General features: G+C 38.9%; 2 protein-coding genes across 2 annotated transcripts; one reads left to right on the plus strand and one right to left on the minus strand.

The window, feature by feature from the left end:
- The first annotated feature begins 8,373 nt into the window (after window positions 1-8,373).
- On the plus strand, window positions 8,374-16,360 carry LOC128211307 (long-chain-fatty-acid--CoA ligase 5-like). Its single transcript, XM_052915963.1, has 20 exons — window positions 8,374-8,616; window positions 9,079-9,265; window positions 9,492-9,603; window positions 10,735-10,802; window positions 11,188-11,289; window positions 11,580-11,679; window positions 12,020-12,192; window positions 12,416-12,448; window positions 12,661-12,786; window positions 12,957-13,037; window positions 13,176-13,310; window positions 13,611-13,693; window positions 13,927-14,077; window positions 14,229-14,301; window positions 14,443-14,531; window positions 14,781-14,897; window positions 15,099-15,242; window positions 15,497-15,598; window positions 15,860-15,931; window positions 16,035-16,360. The coding sequence occupies exons 2-20, from the start codon at window positions 9,104-9,106 to the stop codon at window positions 16,176-16,178; spliced, it is 2,067 nt and encodes a 688-aa protein (XP_052771923.1). The 5' UTR covers window positions 8,374-8,616; window positions 9,079-9,103; the 3' UTR covers window positions 16,179-16,360.
- A 30-nt stretch (window positions 16,361-16,390) lies between these two features.
- On the minus strand, window positions 16,391-21,301 carry LOC128211314 (meiotic recombination protein DMC1/LIM15 homolog). Its single transcript, XM_052915976.1, has 13 exons — window positions 21,280-21,301; window positions 20,483-20,557; window positions 20,053-20,097; window positions 19,824-19,874; window positions 19,502-19,680; window positions 19,190-19,284; window positions 18,903-18,975; window positions 18,657-18,748; window positions 18,414-18,487; window positions 17,982-18,096; window positions 17,403-17,463; window positions 17,152-17,268; window positions 16,391-16,602 (listed from the first exon to the last, which is right to left on the minus strand). The coding sequence occupies exons 2-13, from the start codon at window positions 20,537-20,539 to the stop codon at window positions 16,533-16,535; spliced, it is 1,029 nt and encodes a 342-aa protein (XP_052771936.1). The 5' UTR covers window positions 20,540-20,557; window positions 21,280-21,301; the 3' UTR covers window positions 16,391-16,532.

A 21,301-nucleotide genomic window follows, 5' to 3' on the forward strand; every position in this document is an offset into this window, starting at 1 on the left:
TAAAATATACATACATATGCATGTTTTCCATATAAGGATATATCGAAGTCAAATTACAACATAACTATTCTGAGCCATCGGGCGAAGAAAGTGACAATAAGCTGCCCGTGGAGTCATCCGTCTGTCCACAATCCCAAATGGCTAAGAACGACATATCTTACTTAATGTACATGTGGGCCATAAGCATATGTGCACGACCCTCAATTTATCAAAGTTACCCACCAAGTTGCATCGCAATCTGAATTTTAAAAATATTACTGAAACTACGGGTTGGAATCTGTGAATCTTCTATCAAATGAAGACCACCGAAATTGTTCCAAGTTTTATCGACACAGCTACACTGTAAGTCGTTCAAATGTGGAACACGTTTGTAACAAGTTATTTAATATGGTTATTGCGTAGAAAAGATCACGAGTCAGAGTTTCTGAATGGAAGTCCAAATGGTACGGCCATTTATATGTTACATTGAAACGAATTTGATCCACAATGGCCAGGGATTAGAAATCAGACTTTAGACCCCTAAATGAGACCTTAGTTTATAGTCTATGCTAATTTCCTTTATCTTGATTGTGACGAAAGCTGATAGCTGAGACCCTGACCTATAAAGCGACACGTCTATCTAGAACATTTCCTTTGCATGTCGCCACGATGTGATGAACTTTTATACTAAACGTTTCGCAGTACACGAGCATTCCTATCAAACATACTTTATTTCGATCTTCATTATTCAGCAACGTGATTAAAGTACACATGTGTATTTTCCAGGCAATATATAAGTTTCCGGGGAATATATAAGTTTCCGGGGAATATATAAGTCTCGAGCTCTCTGTTGGCTGATATTACTCTCTGACCATTATCGCTGCCTAATTCAACAGTTAAAAGAATTTTTCGAAATTCTTCTATTGCAAAATGACCTTTAATGGCCTTACACGGACGTTACATGAATTTTTATTTTGCTAGTTGTCTTGGTATGGTGCGCATTAACTTTTAATCTGAGGCATTTCGATATAATTTTAGCGAATTTCTTTTACGTTCATAGCGTCGTGTTGTGCTTATGTAACGCGTTGTTGATGCTGCTGATAACCATCATCCGTCTAAGTATTGCGATGTTGCTGCTGCTGATGATAACCATCACCCTTCTACTAAGCATCGTTTTGTTGGTGCTGCTGCTAATAACCATCACCATTCTACTTAACATCGTTTTGTTGGTGCTGCTGCTGATGATAACCATCACCATTTCACTTAGTATTCTGTTGTTGTTACATCTGCTGATGATAACGATCACCCTTCTGCTTACTATTGTATTGTTACTGCTGCTGATATCCATCAGCCTTATGCTTAATTTTCCGTTGCTGCTGCTGATGATAACCATCACCCTACTTCATAGCATTGCGTTGTTACTGCTGACGTGATAGACATTACGCTTCAACTCAGTATTGTGCCACTGAACAAGATAGCAATCACCATTCTACTCAGAATTGTTCTGCTGTTGCTGCTGCTGCTGCTGATGATGATGATGATGAGGATACTCAAATTTCTACTACGTAGTGTGTTGCTGCTGCTGATTAAGGTTAAACTTAACATATAGTTGCTACTGCTGCTGCTGCTGCTGCTGCTGCTGATGATGATGATGATAGTCATAATATTTCTACTTAGTATTGTGTTGCTGCTGCTGATAAGGGTATTCTTAACATACAGTTGATGTTGGTGATAATAGCCATTACCCTTCCACTCAGTATTGCTTTGTTACTGTTGCTGTCGAAAGCCATCACAATTTGACTTAGTATTGGGTTATTGCTGCTGATGATAGCCATCACCATTCTGCTTATAAATAGTGCGTATCTGCTTCTGTTTAGTATTGCGTTGCTGCTGCTGATGATGTCAGCCACGGCCGTTCTGTTTAGTATTGCGTTGCTGCTGATGAAGATGTTAGCCAAGGCCAATCTGTTTAGTATTGCGTTGCTGCTGATGATGATGTCAGCCATGGTCATTCTGTTTAGTATTGCGTTGCTGCTGGTGATGATGTCAGCCATGGTCATTCTGTTTAGTATTGCGTTGCTGCTGGTGATGATGTCAGCCATGGCCATTCTGTTTAGTATTGCGTTGCTGCTGATGAAGATGTTAGCCATGGTCATTCTGTTTAGTATTGCGTTGCTGCTGATGATGATGTTAGCCAAGGCCAATCTGTTTAGTATTGCGTTGCTGCTGATGATGATGTTAGCCAAGGTCATTCTGTTTAGTATTGCGTTGCTGCTGATGAAGATGTTAGCCAAGGCCATTCTGTTTAGTATTGCGTTGCTGCTGCTGATGATGTCAGCCACGGCCGTTCTGTTAATTATTGCGTTGCTGCTGATGAAGATGTTAGCCAAGGCCATTCTGTTTAGTATTGCGTTGCTGCTGGTGATGATGTTAGCCATGGCCATTCTGTTTAGTATTGCGTTGCTGCTGGTGATGATGTCAGCCATGGTCATTCTGTTTAGTATTGCGTTGCTGCTGGTGATGATGTCAGCCATGGTCATTCTGTTTAGTATTGCGTTGCTGCTGGTGATGATGTCAGCCATGGTCATTCTGTTTAGTATTGCGTTGCTGCTGGTGATGATGTCAGCCATGGCCATTCTGTTTAGTATTGCGTTGCTGCTGATGAAGATGTTAGCCATGGTCATTCTGTTTAGTATTGCGTTGCTGCTGATGATGATGTTAGCCAAGGCCAATCTGTTTAGTATTGCGTTGCTGCTGATGATGATGTCAGCCATGGTCATTCTGTTTAGTATTGCGTTGCTGCTGATGAAGATGTTAGCCAAGGCCATTCTGTTTAGTATTGCGTTGCTGCTGCTGATGATGTCAGCCACGGCCGTTCTGTTTAGTATTGCGTTGCTGCTGATGAAGATGTTAGCCAAGGCCATTCTGTTTAGTATTGCGTTGCTGCTTGTGATGATGTCAGCCATGGTCGTTCTGTTTAGTATTGCGTTGCTGCTGATGAAGATGTTAGCCAAGGCCATTCTGTTTAGTATTGCGTTGCTGCTGATGATGATGTTAGCCAAGGCCATTCTGTTTAGTATTGCGTTGCTGCTGATGAAGATGTTAGCCAAGGCCATTCTGTTTAGTATTGCGTTGCTGCTGATGAAGATGTTAGCCATGGCCATTCTGTTTAGTATTGCGTTACTGCTGATGATGATGTCAGCCATGGTCATTCTGTTTAGTATTGCGTTGCTGCTGATGAAGATGTTAGCCAAGGCCATTCTGTTTAGTATTGCGTTGCTGTTGGTGATGATGTTAGCCATGGCCATTCTGTTTAGTATTGCGTTGCTGCTGATGAAGATGTTAGCCATGGCCATTCTGTTTAGTATTGCGTTGCTGCTGATGAAGATGTTAGCCAAGGCCAATCTGTTTAGTATTGCGTTGCTGCTGATGATGATGTTAGCCATGGCCATTCTGTTTAGTATTGCGTTGCTGCTGATGATGATGTCAGCCAAGGTCATTCTGTTTAGTATTGCGTTGCTGCTGATGAAGATGTTAGCCAAGGCCATTCTGTTTAGTATTGCGTTGCTGCTGATGATGATGTCAGCCAAGGTCATTCTGTTTAGTATTGCGTTGCTGCTGATGAAGATGTTAGCCAAGGCCATTCTGTTTAGTATTGCGTTGCTGCTGATGATGATGTTAGCCAAGGCCATTCTGTTTAGTATTGCGTTGCTGCTGATGATGATGTCAGCCAAGGTCATTCTGTTTAGTATTGCGTTGCTGCTGATGAAGATGTTAGCCAAGGTCATTCTGTTTAGTATTGCGTTGCTGCTGATGATGATGTTAGCCATGGCCATTCTGTTTAGTATTGCGTTGCTGCTGATGATGATGTCAGCCAAGGTCATTCTGTTTAGTATTGCGTTGCTGCTGATGAAGATGTTAGCCAAGGCCATTCTGTTTAGTATTGTGTTGCTGCTGCTGATGATGTCAGCCACGGCCGTTCTGTTTAGTATTGCGTTGCTGCTGATGAAGATGTTAGCCATGGCCATTCTGTTTAGTATTGCGTTGCTGCTGATGAAGATGTTAGCCAAGGCCATTCTGTTTAGTATTGCGTTGCTGCTGATGATGATGTTAGCCATGGCCATTCTGTTTAGTATTGCGTTGCTGCTGATGATGATGTCAGCCAAGGTCATTCTGTTTAGTATTGCGTTACTGCTGATGAAGATGTTAGCCAAGGCCATTCTGTTTAGTATTGTGTTGCTGCTGCTGATGATGTCAGCCACGGCCGTTCTGTTTAGTATTGCGTTGCTGCTGATGAAGATGTTAGCCATGGTCATTCTGTTTAGTATTGCGTTGCTGCTGCTGATGATGTTAGCCATGGCCATTCTGTTTAGTATTGCGTTGCTGCTGATGAAGATGTTAGCCATGGTCATTCTGTTTAGTATTGCGTTGCTGCTGATGAAGATGTTAGCCATGGCCATTCTGTTTAGTATTGCGTTGCTGCTGATGATGATGTCAGCCATGGCCAATCTGTTTAGTATTGCGTTGCTGCTGATGAAGATGGATGTTAGCCAAGGTCATTCTGTTTAGTATTGCGTTGCTGCTGATGATGATGTTAGCCATGGCCATTCTGTTTAGTATTGCGTTGCTGCTGATGAAGATGTTAGCCATGGCCATTCTGTTTAGTATTGCGTTGCTGCTGATGAAGATGTCAGCCATGGCCATTCTGTTTAGTATTGCGTTGCTGCTGCTGATGATGTCAGCCACGGCCGTTCTGTTTAGTATTGCGTTGCTGCTGCTGATGATGTCAGCCACGGCCGTTCTGTTTAGTATTGCGTTGCTGCTGCTGATAATGTCAGCCACGGCCGTTCTGTTTAGTATTGCGTTGCTGCTGATGAAGATGTCAGCCAAGGCCATTCTGTTTAGTATTGCGTTGCTGCTGCTGATGATGTCAGCCACGGCCGTTCTGTTTAGTATTGCGTTGCTGCTGATGAAGATGTTAGCCATGGCCATTCTGTTTAGTATTGCTTTGCTGCTGATGATGATGTCAGCCATGGTCATTCTGTTTAGTATTGCGTTGCTGCTGATGAAGATGTTAGCCATGGCAATTCTGTTTAGTATTGCGTTGCTGCTGATGAAGATGTTAGCCATGGCAATTCTGTTTAGTATTGCGTTGCTGCTGATGAAGATGTTAGCCAAGGCCAATCTGTTTAGTATTGCGTTGCTGCTGATGATGATGTCAGCCATGACCATTCTGTTTAGTATTGCGTTGCTGCTGATGAAGATGTCAGCCATGGTCATTCTGTTTAGTATTGCGTTGCTGCTGATGAAGATGTTAGCCATGGTCATTCTGTTTAGTATTGCGTTGCTGCTGATGAAGATGTTAGCCAAGGCCATTCTGTTTAGTATTGCGTTGCTGCTGATGAAGATGTTAGCCATGGTCATTCTGTTTAGTATTGCGTTGCTGCTGATGATGATGTTAGCCATGGCCATTCTGTTTAGTATTGCGTTGCTGCTGATGAAGATGTTAGCCATGGTCATTCTGTTTAGTATTGCGTTGCTGCTGATGATGATGTTAGCCATGGCCATTCTGTTTAGTATTGCGTTGCTGCTGATGAAGATGTTAGCCATGGTCATTCTGTTTAGTATTGCGTTGCTGCTGATGAAGATGTTAGCCAAGGCCATTCTGTTTAGTATTGCGTTGCTGCTGATGATGATGTCAGCCATGGCAATTCTGTTTAGTATTGCGTTGCTGCTGATGATGATGTTAGCCAAGGCCAATCTGTTTAGTATTGCGTTGCTGCTGATGATGATGTCAGCCATGACCATTCTGTTTAGTATTGCGTTGCTGCTGATGATGATGTTAGCCAAGGCCATTCTGTTTAGTATTGCGTTGCTGCTGATGAAGATGTTAGCCAAGGCCATTCTGTTTAGTATTGCGTTGCTGCTGATGCTGATGTTAGCCAAGGCCATTCTGTTTAGTATTGCGTTGCTGCTGATGATGATGTCAGCCATGGCCATTCTGTTTAGTATTGCGTTGCTGCTGATGAAGATGTTAGCCAAGGCCATTCTGTTTAGTATTGCGTTGCTGCTGATGATGATGTCAGCCATGGCAATTCTGTTTAGTATTGCGTTGCTGCTGATGAAGATGTTAGCCAAGGCCATTCTGTTTAGTATTGCGTTGCTGCTGGTGATGATGTCAGCCATGGCAATTCTGTTTAGTATTGCGTTGCTGCTGATGAAGATGTTAGCCAAGGTCATTCTGTTTAGTATTGCGTTGCTGCTGATGATGATGTTAGCCATGGCCATTCTGTTTAGTATTGCGTTGCTGCTGATGATGATGTCAGCCATGGCCATTCTGTTTAGTATTGCGTTGCTGCTGATGAAGATGTTAGCCAAGGCCATTCTGTTTAGTATTGCGTTGCTGCTGATGATGATGTCAGCCATGGCAATTCTGTTTAGTATTGCGTTGCTGCTGATGAAGATGTTAGCCAAGGCCATTCTGTTTAGTATTGCGTTGCTGCTGGTGATGATGTCAGCCATGGCAATTCTGTTTAGTATTGCGTTGCTGCTGATGAAGATGTTAGCCAAGGTCATTCTGTTTAGTATTGCGTTGCTGCTGATGATGATGTTAGCCATGACCATTCTGTTTATTATTGCGTTGCTGCTGATGATGATGTCAGCCATGGCCATTCTGTTTAGTATTGCGTTGCTGCTGATGAAGATGTTAGCCAAGGCCATTCTGTTTAGTATTGCGTTGCTGCTGATGATGATGTCAGCCATGGCAATTCTGTTTAGTATTGCGTTGCTGCTGATGAAGATGTTAGCCAAGGCCATTCTGTTTAGTATTGCGTTGCTGCTGGTGATGATGTTAGCCAAGGCCATTCTGTTTAGTATTGCGTTGCTGCTGATGAAGATGTTAGCCAAGGTCATTCTGTTTAGTATTGCGTTGCTGCTGATGATGATGTTAGCCATGGCCATTCTGTTAAGTATTGCGTTGCTGCTGATGAAGATGTTAGCCATGGTCATTCTGTTTAGTATTGCGTTGCTGCTGATGAAGATGTTAGCCAAGGCCATTCTGTTTAGTATTGCGTTGCTGCTGATGATGATGTCAGCCATGGCAATTCTGTTTAGTATTGCGTTGCTGCTGATGAAGATGTTAGCCAAGGCCAATCTGTTTAGTATTGCGTTGCTGCTGATGATGATGTCAGCCATGACCATTCTGTTTAGTATTGCGTTGCTGCTGATGAAGATGTTAGCCAAGGCCATTCTGTTTAGTATTGCGTTGCTGCTGATGATGATGTCAGCCATGGCAATTCTGTTTAGTATTGCGTTGCTGCTGATGAAGATGTTAGCCAAGGCCATTCTGTTTAGTATTGCGTTGCTGCTGGTGATGATGTCAGCCATGGCAATTCTGTTTAGTATTGCGTTGCTGCTGATGATGATGTCAGCCATGGCAATTCTGTTTAGTATTGCGTTGCTGCTGATGATGATGTCAGCCATGGCCATTCTGTTTAGTATTGCGTTGCTGCTGGTGATGATGTCAGCCATGACCATTCTGTTTAGTATTGCGTTGCTGTTGGTGATGATGTCAGCCATGGCCATTCTGTTTAGTATTGCGTTGCTGCTGATGAAGATGTTAGCCAAGGCCAATCTGTTTAGTATTGCGTTGCTGCTGCTGCTGCTGCTGATGTTAGCCATGGCCATTCTGTTTAGTATTGCGTTGCTGTTGAGGATGATGTCAGCCATGACCATTCTGTTTAGTATTGCGTTGCTGCTGATGATGATGTCAGCCACGGCCATTCTGTTTAGTATTGCGTTGCTGCTGATGATGATGTCAGCCAGGGCCATTCTGTTTAGTATTGCGTTGCTGCTGATGATGATGTCAGCCATGGCAAATCTGTTTAGTATTGCGTTGCTGCTGCTGATGATGTCAGCCATGGCCGTTCTATTTAGTATTGCGTTGCTGCTGATAATAGCTATCGCCATTCTGCTTAATATTACGGTGCTACTGCTTTCACGCTTTTACTCAGTAAAGTGCTGCTATTGTTGCTGCTGATGATGATAGCCTTCGCCGTGCTATTTAGTATTGCTCTGCTGCTGATAGCCATCGCTATATTTTAGTGCATGTGTTGTTGGTGGCGTTAATGTTCATCGCTCTTCTAGTAAATGATTGTGTTCTAGCCATCGTTCGCCTGGTAGGAAGCTTTGTTGCTGATGATAGCTATCGTCTTCTGTTATAAACAATTTCATTGTTGCTGCTGCTGATTATGTTGTTGTTTATTATAACGTTTCAAAGATGATGACTTCAATATGTCTTAAACAAAACAAGAACCTCGCTAAATTATGTCTACACTTGTCCTGAGTGTATTTGTAATACTGAACAAAAACTATTAAGGATACAAACAAAACCTATACATCACAGTTGACGAAAGTCCTTCATAAATGAAATGAAGGGAATAGGAAATTTAGACTTAAATCGCCTATCTATATATTTACCGAGACGATCTATTTTCAAATACCCCATACATGATGACATGGGTGAGAGGAGTGTGATAACAGAATGGACTTTGAAACTCATGCGACATTTAAGGACTAACTACAATCCACTGGAGTTTTGTTTTGTCCTCTGTCTTGGATGGATATGTAAAAGTTGAAGTGAGTATTTTGAATGAAAATAACTTGATTTTACTGTTAATAATTTCATTTGTGAATCACGTTTGCTTTTAGATATTATTTAGTTAGATTTAATTTTCAAGTATCGCATACACGTGTGGAAGCATGACAAATTGTTCAGTTTATCGTATATGCCAGATTGATTACTTAAATTATTTTTTAATAATTTTACTGGTATACTGACGCGTGTTTTAATTGATTTATATTTGTAGAATATTTGCTCTCCTACGAAAGCATTCGAACTGACAATAAAACAAGACCTATGTATGCTCTGCACTTACAAATCAGACATGGTTTGCGTGTGAATTGAGTGTTATCAATCTTTATCGTTCCCGTATATATAGTGTGTGGCCTTGAACTTGGACTTACATACAGTCCTAACTCGGCAAACGGTGCTATTTGTAAACAGTGGTCAACAGCTTCACATTAATCATTTATTAAAAGGCAAAGTTAAAAGTCACGACACGAGATGCAGTACATTCGAGATGCAGCCGGAAATCCTAATCCGTCTACACTGGCGCTTGGAGCCGCGGCGACGGTGACGGTAGCGGCCGCCAGTTTCTACGCCGCCACCAGACCCACACCTCTCGCGCCGCCTGTAGATATGGACAATCAATCCATCAGACTTCCGGTTGGATGTTTTTTCTTTCATGAGGTTGTTTTGGCCATCGTAATAGTTATAGATATATACAGCTCAACTTTAAGTAAAAGCCTAAGAAACAAGAACTATTTTGTATGTTTACATCCAAACTATGAACATAATATTTTGTACGGCTTAAAGATGTAACAGATCATTCATGTCATTGTACGTGTTCTTTCTTTGAATCTCACAAAACGGTCATGTCCATCTTGTGCAGGACGGGTCGCGAACAAGCACCTGGGTGCCGGACGGGAAATCGTTCATAGAATACGCCCACGAGGATGCACGGACCACGCACGAGTGCTTCAAGCGGGGACTCAGGATCAGCAGTGAGTTGCTTCGATAATATTAACAGAGCTAGTTTGGTCTATTTTTTGTTGATATTGATATATACAGCGTGCTTTGAAAGAAATGCAATTTCAAATCTGAGCGTAGGCGGCGAGTTTATATCATGCCATATCATGTAAATCATACGGTACAAGTTCATCACAACAATATCACGAATAGTCTCAACATTGCATTGTCTTGATGTTTGACTGATACATATAGTGTTATCGTTGATTAAAAACATGTCTGTGACGTAATCCATTGTTATTTTTTTGTATTCCAAATGGGGTTTTGAACTGTGTTCTGTACTTTATTTTTAACCGTAAAATATTTATAGAATGGACTGGCCAATATTTTAATAAAGGACAGTCATTGTTCAAATGGTGGACAGACATTGTTCTATTTATGGACAGTCAGTAGAACTAGAAGTATGGTTTGATAAACATACTGTTGAATCAACGTGTTTTGACAAACTTGTTGTTCTTGTATTGTGAAAACTATGCACTTATTTGAAGTAAAATAACTTTAAAACCCCGTTTTTAGGTTTAATAAATAATTATAAAAGTCATTATTTTTTTTAAAAATTCCGACTTTTATGTTTAAAACGCAATTCCCAATTAAGATGTGACTGAGGTTTGTTTGTTGTATGTCATTTAAACGCAAGTCGCAAAAACAACTTAAAAGCTTCCGCATTAAGCGAATGCTTCACATAGATAACACATTTGCACTTGTTATATATCCGTAGAAGTTGAATTTTAAATTATAACCAAAATAAGTATTTACAATGTATGCGCACATGTATATAAGCGCAAAATTATTTTTATTTGCCTAAGAGATTCATATGATTAGTATTTTTTCGATGGGTGTGACAGTGTCCAATAAGTTGCCAATAGCGCCATGAAATTCATGATTTGGATTTCGTTGTTTTATGTTTTAAGTAACCGTTAAGTAACCTCAAACTGTCCATTTTGTCAGCGAAAAAACCGCCTCGGACTGTTCTTTTTTGTGACACTATGGACAGTTTTCGGCCTTTCAGCCTTACTTAGCGTTGTATGTATAAACTGTATATATTATACTTATACAAATGGATCCACATACAGGACTCACGGCGGTAAACATTTTGTTTATGACAGGAAATAAGCCATGCCTTGGTAGAAGGAACGGCCCTAACAGATCCTACACCTGGCTCACGTACCAAGAGGTGAAATTATTATTGAATTACTTTGAAAAATAAAAACGAAAGGGTCACTCCTGTATCCCGGCCAGTCGACTTTGGCACACCCTCTCTTCCCAAGTATCTTAAGGATGTACCAGCGTCACATATCATACAATTTGACAAAGCCGTAAGATCCTTTTCTCATGTCAGCATAATATCTAAGATGTACCACAACAACGCAAAGTACACCCATCCACAATGTAAAATGTAAAAAATATAACTTAAAGGTTGTATGATTATCTATTTATTTATTTATTTGTAATTTTGTGTACACTTCTCTAACCCTTTGAACTGTTCATCAATTCATACAAGTTGTATATTGTCGGTTTTGTGGATGGTGTGTGTTGAACATTACCTTCCAATCTTTTAGGTGTTCGATATGGCCAAGGACTTTGGATCCGGGCTTCTGGAAGAAGGTTTAGAGCCTGGTGCAGAAACCATTGTGGGAATCTACGCTGCTAACCGGGTGGAGGTACCATAGTGTACAAAAAATAACCGAACCATTGCCATTCCAACTGAATGAGCAAATATTTTTTTTAATTTGAGCTGAGTTATATGAGGATACAGAGTCTGTCATGATAAAAGACAACATACAATACCGTCGCCATTCATAGATATGGAATGATATGGAAGTCTTTTTTACATTTTTTGTCTTCAGCTATAACCATTCGATGTTTGTGTGCCAACTGAAATAAATATCTAGCTCATTGTTTGATGACCGTATTTGCTTGACTAAACCAGCGCTTTTATTTCTTTCGTCAGTGGACGGTGACTGACCAGGCGTGCAGCATGTTCTCCATTGTCACGTGCGCCCTCTACGACACTCTTGGACCTGACGTGTGCGCCTACATAATCAACCAGAGTGAGTTTCGCATGTCAGGTTACCAAACACAACAATATTATGAAAGCTTTTAGAAAGAAAAAATGGCCAAGTAGGCGAACCATTCAGTCAACATTGTCATAATCAAAGGTTATTGGGAAAATTGGTGGCAAATCAAGTTGTTTTTTTTAAACGGCTTTAATCTTCACATCAGTCCATCATCTGAGGTCCGAATTTTGTTTTTATCTGGTTAAAATTGAATTCCTTATGGCAATGGATACTCAGAATACCATTGATGTGATCGCGAAGCTTGTACTAGAGTGACAAAAGCGACTCTCCAAGTCACATATATTGTAGCCACAGTGTATTTTCTTGCTTCTAGCCGAGATGCCTTTAGTTATCTGTGAGAACGCGGCGAAGGCACAGCTGCTGCTGGACAAGGGTGGGAGCCTCAAGTCGCTCAAGTGTCTAATCATCATGGACCCTATTAGCGACCAGAACAGAACCACCGCGCAATTACACGACATCAAACTCGTACAGTTTGAGACTGTACAGGTAGGGCTATGAGCTTAGTTCTAGGTCGAATGACACTTTTATTGAATTCCTTATTTCGTTGTTATGGTCGCATGATTTCAAAATCAGATGAGATATTTGTATTATCTTTTAAACATACGATGGAGGAGGGTTCACAAAATTATACGTTGGCTCAGTTCATTTTATGTAGTTTTTACATTTCCCTTTATAATCCAATAATCTTAAAAGATGGGCTTTTTTACAGAATGCAGGAAGAGCTAACCCAAAAGACGCTGTGGTAAGTCATTCTACGATGTACATCCCTTTCTATCTTGTTCGTAAATTTCAACCTACATGTACATGTTTTAGGTGGTATTTATTAAATGTTCAATCAAACGCAAAAGAGCCAATGTTACTTGGAAGGTTGATAATACCACTGTTCACATAGTTACCTGCAACATACTTTATATCAAATTATCAATTCGCAATTTGATGTCCCCTACCTTGCAGCCTCCGTCCCCGGACGACCTATGCCTGATCTGCTACACGAGCGGCACCACGGGTGACCCAAAGGGCGCAATGATGACGCACAGGAGCATGATAGCCAACCTCGCATCCATATCCGTCTTCGCCAGTGTAAGAGCGTTCACTAATCCATATTTAGGATATTCATATTCGAATTGTATGGTGAGAAGGAATATTGTACTGACTACGAATAATACAATCATGCATTTGAATTACACCAACTATATTTATGTATGGTATTTTACACGGTTGCAAGAAAACTTTGATTTCCATTTTTCCAGAAAGGCGGAGTAGGAATTACAGCTGAAGACAGTAGCCTTTCATATCTGCCATTGGCACACGTTTTTGAGAGGGGATTGCAGGTTTGTACGATGTAGATGCAATTCTTTACACGTACTCCGAGATATGGTTCTACACGTTTCTTGATTTTATTAACTGTTTTACAAAAATCAAGAAATGTATGCATATTCGAATGGTAAATACATTGTTTTCTCTTTCAGACGATTTTTTTTATGAATGGTGCGCGGCTAGGGTTCTCTTCCGGAGACGTGAAGCTGCTGACGGACGACTTGCAGGCGCTCAAACCCACCGTGTTCCCTACCGTCCCCAGACTTCTCAACCGGATATATGACAAGGTATAACGACACACGTCTGGCCATAATGTCAAGTTGCCAATTGTATTCCATATACCACTGGATAGTTATGAACTAGCCATATTTGACTTGTTTATACAATGTAACTAGTGGATTGGTTGTAGGAATAGATATATAGATAGTTATGTACTTCCTAATATATGAAGAGATTACCTTTATGCAAACCACCAGTCTTATCCACCTGGCTGCCTTTTTGTTTCAGTCTTTTATGATTATCAAATGATTAATGTAGTTTTTCATGATGAACAGACGGGCTTGATGGTTTTGTTCGCATATTCTTAGGTCATTTCTGGAGTGAAGACCAGTAAACTGAAATCCATGTTGTTTTCATTGGCATGCAGCTCAAAAGAAAAGGAACTCAGAAGGTACCCATGGTTGAAAATGTGGTCACTATATAATCGTACATTAAACTATTCATAGTCTGTTTTAAACGAAACTATAAATTATACTGATACCAAATATAAACGTATGTATAATTATATGTTTTTTGATAAAGAACAATTTGCATATAGTTTTTAATTTATATAGTGGCAGCCACTGTTATTTATGTTCTAACTACGTTGAATGAACATGTTTCAAAGTATTAATATTTGCGCAGACGTATTATCCGGAAGGACAGTATCTGGGACTGGCTGGTGTTCGGGAAGATCCAAGCACTACTTGGAGGCCGGGTGAGGCTCGTCTTCACAGCCTCAGCACCGCTAGAACCAAAGGTGCTCAACTTCACAAGATGTGCCTTCGGATGTGTGGTACGTTGTTTTCCATCTGTTTGGGAGCATAAGATGGAAGTTTCAACCAGGGATGGAGATTTTTAATTTAAATATATACATCATGCTAGTAAATATAATTTGGCTTCCATTCATAGAACGCCTGTCATTCATTACAAACATTGAATTGCAGGTGATCGAAGGGTACGGTCAGACAGAAAATACTGCTGGCATTTCCTTCAATATTCCCGGAGAGTACGAACCAGGTATTTATAAATTATAATCATCATCATAACATAATACTATATTACATGAATAAATCAACAAGGATAATGGCAATGGTTCTACATACTTGTCAATAGTTCAAGTTGATTCAAGTACATCGATGGTGATTTTCTCACACGCAGGGCACTGTGGACCGCCGTTGCCGTGTAACATTGTGAAGCTCGAGGATGTACCGGAAATGGATTACTACGCTAAGGACGACAAAGGAGAGGTAATGTATAAACAGAAGTCTCAGCGGTGTTTGTTTTTAGAAACCCGATTGCGTTTATGTACTAATGTATTTTAACTCAATTGTGAAGGCAACTATTTGCTGAAAGTAATTGCTATCGATTCCATTGCCTGGGTAGAAACCAGAGCTAGTGAGCATTTTGGACCCTAGACCACACCTATACTGCTAAACCAGCAATGCTCTTATCAGACAGTATGTCTAAGTTTTGCATTGCTTATTTATTTTCTTTAGGTTTTATGCAAAGGCCCGAGCGTGTTTTGCGGCTATTACAAGAGCGAGGACAAAACTAAGGAAGCCCTGGACGAAGACGGCTGGTTGCACACTGGCGACATCGGGCAATGGCTTCCGGTAGGTTTTGTAGAAAATCTCATCCAGTACATTTTCCCGTTTTCAAATTACAACGGAAATGTTACGATAAACACCTTTGCATGTCAAGGATGTGATTGACCATACAATCGGGCATGTTTGTAAATTCAAATGCTTCCTAAGTGTCTGTTCTGTCATGAATATAAAAAAAAAAAAATATATATATATATATATTCATTCCAGAACGGATGTCTCAAGATCATTGACCGGAAGAAGAACATCTTCAAGTTGTCACAGGGCGAGTATGTTGCCGCGGAAAAGATAGAGAACACGTACATGCGCAGCCAGTTTGTGGCCCAGGCTTTCATCGAGGGAGACAGTCTGCAGGTACACGTTAACCGTACGCTAATAGCAAGTGCATGCACACGTCAACCGTACACTTATAGCAAGTGCTTACTGTTAGATGTTCTAAACAATCCAGACTGTTGAACAATTGTCTTTGCAATCGGTGTTTTGACCGTGGACAACCCTTACGACCTCAAAAATTATCTGTAAGTTATGAGTCTGAATTGATAAGCGTCAAGATTATGTTGAAATGTTCCAATATGTTGAAGTTTTAAGATTATTGTTGTTGTTCACAGCCCTACTTGATGGGTGTGATGGTTCCGGATGAGGAGGAGCTGATGGCCTGGGCGGCTAAGAACGACGCCTCTGGCTCTTATCGGGAGCTGTGCGCCAGAAAAGTACGACTTTTATGGAGATGTTATCAATAATAATGTAAATTACGAGTGTCGTATTAGTTATTTTTCATTTTTCTTACTGTCATTAAACAAATTCAAAACTAAGTTGTCAGAAAGATTGAGATTTTTGGCTACTTAGCTTGCCAATGTAGTTTCTTTCACATCACTGAAATCATTCATTTTGTCCCGCATGCTTTAGTGTTTGTTCTTGAAAGTGTGCTTCTACCAGTACAACACTGTACATTATGGTAATACTTGTTTCAGGACGTTAAAGAGATAATATTAAAGGACATTAACGCCGTCGGAAAGAAAGCCGGACTAAAAGGCTTTGAGATGGTAAGTAGACTAGCACGTTACAAACAATGCATTTCATTACATTTTGAATTGACATGTTTTACTATATCAGTCAACACTTTGTTCGACATTTCCTTAATTTCAGGTGAAAGACATCATTGTGTACCCGGAGCTCTTTAGTGTAGATAATGGACTCTTGACACCAACTTTCAAGAACAAAAGACCAAATCTGAGAAAGTTCTTCAAGACTCAGATACAAGAACTGTACAAGAAACATTCTTCATCATAAACCAAATAATTAGATCCTCGTGTTAGGAATATTTAATATGACTGTTTGAAGAGGATTGACTAGTGTTGTGATTAAAAACTTTGACAATTGTTATTAAAGACAGTCCCTGATCGCTGAACTTGGTTCAGAAACGTGGTCTTATTTAGACGATATGACAAGAATAAATCATAATTACCATTTTATTCATAATTTTGTAAATTAATATCACAGTCTTCAATCAAAAGAATTCAAACATCACAGACAAGTAAATATGAAAAGAACAAGTGTCATGATTAAGAAAGAAGAAACGTAACGGCATATATGTAGAAACAATTGCTTATATGTTACTGTTGCAGCAAGGCCGATACACAAGATTCACTCCTTAGCGTCATTGATGCCTCCTTGTGTGATGGCAAACGTAGCTTCGCTTTCTGGTTTGTCCGGGCTGGAATGAAAGTTTATAATTATAGATTCCATTTATTGCATGAGTATGTAACTGCGTGTCCGAGAACAAATTTCTCTATAAGGGTTCTAACAGCTAATAATTATCAATCCTGTAAAATAGCCGGGGGTCTTTTTTTAATACGAGGGTTTCATCACCAAAGCAGGGTTAGGGGCTCAGACCCCTTTTGAAATTGTTGCCATTTGTTTTCATTGCAAAATACTTTCTACTGTTTTTATGCAAATGTCCGAGAAAAAAAAGCTTTACAACTGTACCAAAGACTGAAGTTAAAATCCCGATTTAAGGATTTATCCTGAACTTAAGAACCACTGATATATGACCTGTGTACAACTTTAGTCCAAATTCGAGGAACAAAATCATAGCATCAACGTTGATGTCCAAGTTATTTGAATTAATTTCACAAGGGCGATGTAAGAGTCCAGAATATAACAATTGACATTGTACGTGGAGTACCAAGTACCACACAGATAAAAGTAGTTATAAATATATCAGTCTCAGTGTTACCCAACTATACCGGTAATGGAACGGTACCTATCGTATATCTTGCATATCCTGGTCTCTCCCCTACCCTTCCTTAGACTGAGTCTTGTGGTGGAGGCGTGGGCCAGGATGTGGCCGCCAATAGGCTTTTTCGGGTCCACGGCGAACCTAGGAATGTCGAAATAACAGTCACACGAAAGTGCATGTCAAACTGCAATCGTCGGAACTTAAATAAGGGTTTTTTTTCACATATATGTTTGTTTAAAAATTGCAAGTGAAATATGAATCAAACGGATACGCACGACATAGCTGCCCCCGGATCTGCAGTCATCTGGTTTGTGATGAACACAGCCACATTGTATTCTGCAGCGGACAATTGTACAAGATCGATATAACACAATAACAAGAGTACCCCAACAGTATGTCAATACTCGACATGTTTTTGCCAGTTGACCAGTTGGCATATATCATCATTTTGTCATAATTCATACAAATATAATCCTTTGTCATGTTACTTCGAGACGTTGTACACATTATTGCATACGGACGCCATTGTGACATTGTGAACATTGTTTTGTTCATAAAAGTAAGGACATAATGCCACGAAACACTGTGTTTTTTCTGAATTTTCTTTACAATTGCTTAAACATACTTTTTCCCAAACGAGAAAATGAAATTCTCAATTGAATAAAACATGGACCCAACCCGTTTTGTATAAAAGCGTTGTTGTATGCTAAAGAAATCAACTTTTTCACATTCTTTTACATTTTCTGTAAACTATTTTTTAAAACAATTTAAGTCAAAATGACGCATTTTCACCAATCAAAAAGCCCCCGGCCCTATGCCCAAAATAGTGAGGAAAACACTGCAAAATGTTTGACCTTCAGCAATTTTCTGGAGTTTTGAAAGCATCTGTGCGAGTTTCTGCTGTCTGTCTGCCAGTTCTCCGCGACCACTGAAGTCTACTCGAAAAAGGGCCATGATGGAGTCCATGATCTACACATGCACAGAAAGTAGAAATTTTCAATAAAACGCCATTTTTAGTAATATTCAGAGGCTTCAGCAAAATGAAAAGGAACCAAGATGTTCGGGAGGAATTTTTTGGACGTTTTTTTTCTAACTATTGGCATTTAGATTACTATAGTGTTACAAATGCACATGTATATATGCAATTCGATGTATCTATGTATCACGGTGCTTAATTTCTAAATAACATCAAGTCAATATAACCTTGTATAATCTCTTGTCTGCGAACATGCAATAATAAAACAAATTTGCAAAATAACACAAAACTAAATTAGGTATGACGGTACCAGAAGTTTGAAGACTCCGCTTTCTTCATAAAACTTAGCTGCAACATAATCCAGCAACTCGTACTGATGTTCACCTAATGGGAACAATGAATAAACACCAATGTACGTTCATATTTGTGTTTAGCGTCCTTGCATTTGTTCATGATGTGATTTACATATATGAAATTGTGATGCTAAGCGATTTATTGCAAGATAAAAATTAGTATTGTGTGAAAAAAGAACACCGTTGAAGTTTCAACATACTTGTATAAGCTCTGGCGTAAAGAACATTGTCCAAGACTGCACTCTGGTCAAGATTGAACCTGTCAGCTATGTCCCGCAGTCTGTCTGGCCGACTTCACACGGTGAAGGAAAATAATTCATGGTTTTGTAATATATAATCATTATGCTGTGATATAAAAGATACGAGCTCTTTCCTGCAAATGTGCATACTATTTAACTAGTAGCAGCGTTTTATCTTTTTAAACATGTTCTTTTTGCAAAGGATACAACGTGTTCTCCGTATCAATGAAAACGACTTTGCCTCCGGTGTAGCCATTTGCTCCAGGAAGTTGCGCAGTCACTAAACGAAAAACACAACAAAATACGTGTACTGTAGTGCCAGGTTATAATAATTATTATCCTCATGACATTTGATTAGTAAATGGTAAATAAATTAAAAAAATAATAATACCATCATCGTTAATGGAGCTCTCCATTTACCAAATCACATATATTAACGTCATATAATAAATTTAAACCAACTTAATTTTATATTTACAAGGCAAATAATTTACCGCACAAGGTATGGGATAGCTGCGTTTTCCCAGTCCTGAATTCCCCAAAAGCTTCTGTGATAGCCATACTCTCAATACCACCACCAAGTAGTTTGCTGTAATATAATCAATCACCATATTCCATACTTGTCTATTCAAAACTGATTTTCGAAAATCTGAAATGGTCACCATTGGCTTGTATTTTTTCTGTCCTTGACTGAGTTACCTACAAAAACGTTTTGTTTATAGACATAGAATTACATTGGCTTTTCCTGAATATCATTTTTTTATGATTAACACTAATATAAGAATGATAGTGAAACTTTTACTTACTCCAACTCTTGACTCCCACTTGTAATGCTGAAGACACATTTCCTTTTGTCAGCATACTCTAAAGCTGTTAAAAATCCAGGATCTATTAATTTGTTGGCAGCTTCTTTGATTTTCTCCATTTTAGCTTCTGAAATACCCTTGATATTGCATAGCTTTTTACGGGTGGTCATTTGAACGCCCTGCAGAAGATTAAAAGTACATTCTTTAAACATCAAAATTACAATATGTTTTTGAGATACACAACTATTATGTATTCATTAATACAACTACATGTATATATTTAGTTATATGTAACAGAGGCACATACTCGTATAATAAGTACCTTAATTGTGCAAATGCCACTTTGCTTCAACTTTTTAATATCAGCAACATTCTGAAAAAGAATAAATAAAAATTATAGTTATTAAATTTATAAACAACAACAAGTATGAATCGTATAATATATTATAAAATAACATTGTATATACTCGATAAATACACATTTCTATTCCTCACAGGCTACAAGCAGTTGGATTTGACCTGTATTAATTCTAGAATTTATTAAAACTTACTATGCCATGATTCTGGAGCAAATCAATGTCTTGGAAAAGTGACTCCTGAAATCAAAGAATGCCTTAATAACAGCATCAGTTAATCATAATCATTAATGTACACAAGTTATCTTATGGCTACAGATGTTAAGAAATAAAGCTATGTAATAACTTAAGTGGAAAATTAATACACACATTGTGCAAGCTTGCAAAATTCAAATCAAACTTAAGTATTAACAGTCAGTGGATTTAACTATGATAATGAGTTACTGCATTATTTATATTGCATTATTTATCAATAGCAATTTCAGTTTCCCTCCCTTTGTCTATTAAACCCTTCCATTAGGCATTATTTCATATGATAAATCACAATTTCCATGGTTAATAAGTCTGTGGGTATACTATATATTTATTATATAAAATGCATCGATTATTCGAATTTCATACATACTTCGTCATCATCAACACCAACAGCCTCTTCAACCACCTGGTCCTCAGCCTCTAGCATTTTAAAAGCTGCAATGGTCTGTAAAAAATAAGTTTATGGTTAAAAACATACTGTGAAATAGGTCATATAAAGTTATCATGATGATTAAACATTCATTTTCAGTGACTTATTTGGTGCAATTTACTGCCTTCTAAAGGCTGTTTCCCCTTGCGAAAAACTGTCCATTTTTCCAATTTTATATTTTTTCCAATTTGATAAATGTCCATTATGTGAATGAACAAAAAGCAATGAATTTCTTGTAATATAAACAAAATCTTGACAAAACTTACTCTTTCACAGTATTATGTATGCATAAAAAAGTTAAAACATGTATATTTTCCATTATATTAGCTATTTTGGCCTGATTTTGTATTGTTCCCAAAAGGCGAAATCTTTTCCCAAATTGCAAGGCACAGGCAGTAAAAATAATTCCAAATAATGCACAAACTTTCTTTGTGAAGTATAGTTAAAGGTCATGGTAAAAAACAGGTTGTATTTACCCTTATTTTCAGTATACAACCCTTATAATTTGGTAAAATTTGAACTAACAACAATGGAGTTTGTGTTGCTTGGAGGTCCTACGTTTTTCAGCGAGAATTAGGATCTGGACTGCAACAGCTTCATGATTTTTTAATATATAATATAACCCTGAGTTGAGTTATTTTGTAAAGCTAAAAGCTGGTTAAAGAAACACACTTGTATTATGCAATCTGTTATACTTATTTATAATTAAGCCAACAAAAAGAAAAGTGGAAACTAACATGAAATTGATACACAACGAAA

The sequence above is a fragment of the Mya arenaria genome, chromosome 2 (assembly GCF_026914265.1).
Source record: "Mya arenaria isolate MELC-2E11 chromosome 2, ASM2691426v1".
NCBI lineage: Eukaryota > Metazoa > Mollusca > Bivalvia > Myida > Myidae > Mya > Mya arenaria.

What these genes read in the sequence shown, in the direction of transcription:
- LOC128211307 (XM_052915963.1), top strand. Translation starts at nt 9,104, where the DNA reads ATGCAGTACATTCGAGATGCAGCCGGAAATCCTAATCCGTCTACACTG. An exon ending in TTTTTGAGAGGGGATTGCAG is followed by an intron (nt 13,038 to 13,175) that starts GTTTGTACGATG and finishes TTTCTCTTTCAG; the next exon opens with ACGATTTTTTTTATGAATGG. An exon ending in GACTAAAAGGCTTTGAGATG is followed by an intron (nt 15,932 to 16,034) that starts GTAAGTAGACTA and finishes CCTTAATTTCAG; the next exon opens with GTGAAAGACATCATTGTGTA.
- LOC128211314 (XM_052915976.1), bottom strand. Translation starts at nt 20,539, where the DNA reads ATGCTAGAGGCTGAGGACCAGGTGGTTGAAGAGGCTGTTGGTGTTGAT. An exon ending in AGTGGGAGTCAAGAGTTGGA is followed by an intron (nt 19,285 to 19,501) that starts GTAAGTAAAAGT and finishes ATTATATTACAG; the next exon opens with CAAACTACTTGGTGGTGGTA. An exon ending in ATATGCAAGATATACGATAG is followed by an intron (nt 16,603 to 17,151) that starts GTACCGTTCCAT and finishes CTTTCATTCCAG; the next exon opens with CCCGGACAAACCAGAAAGCG.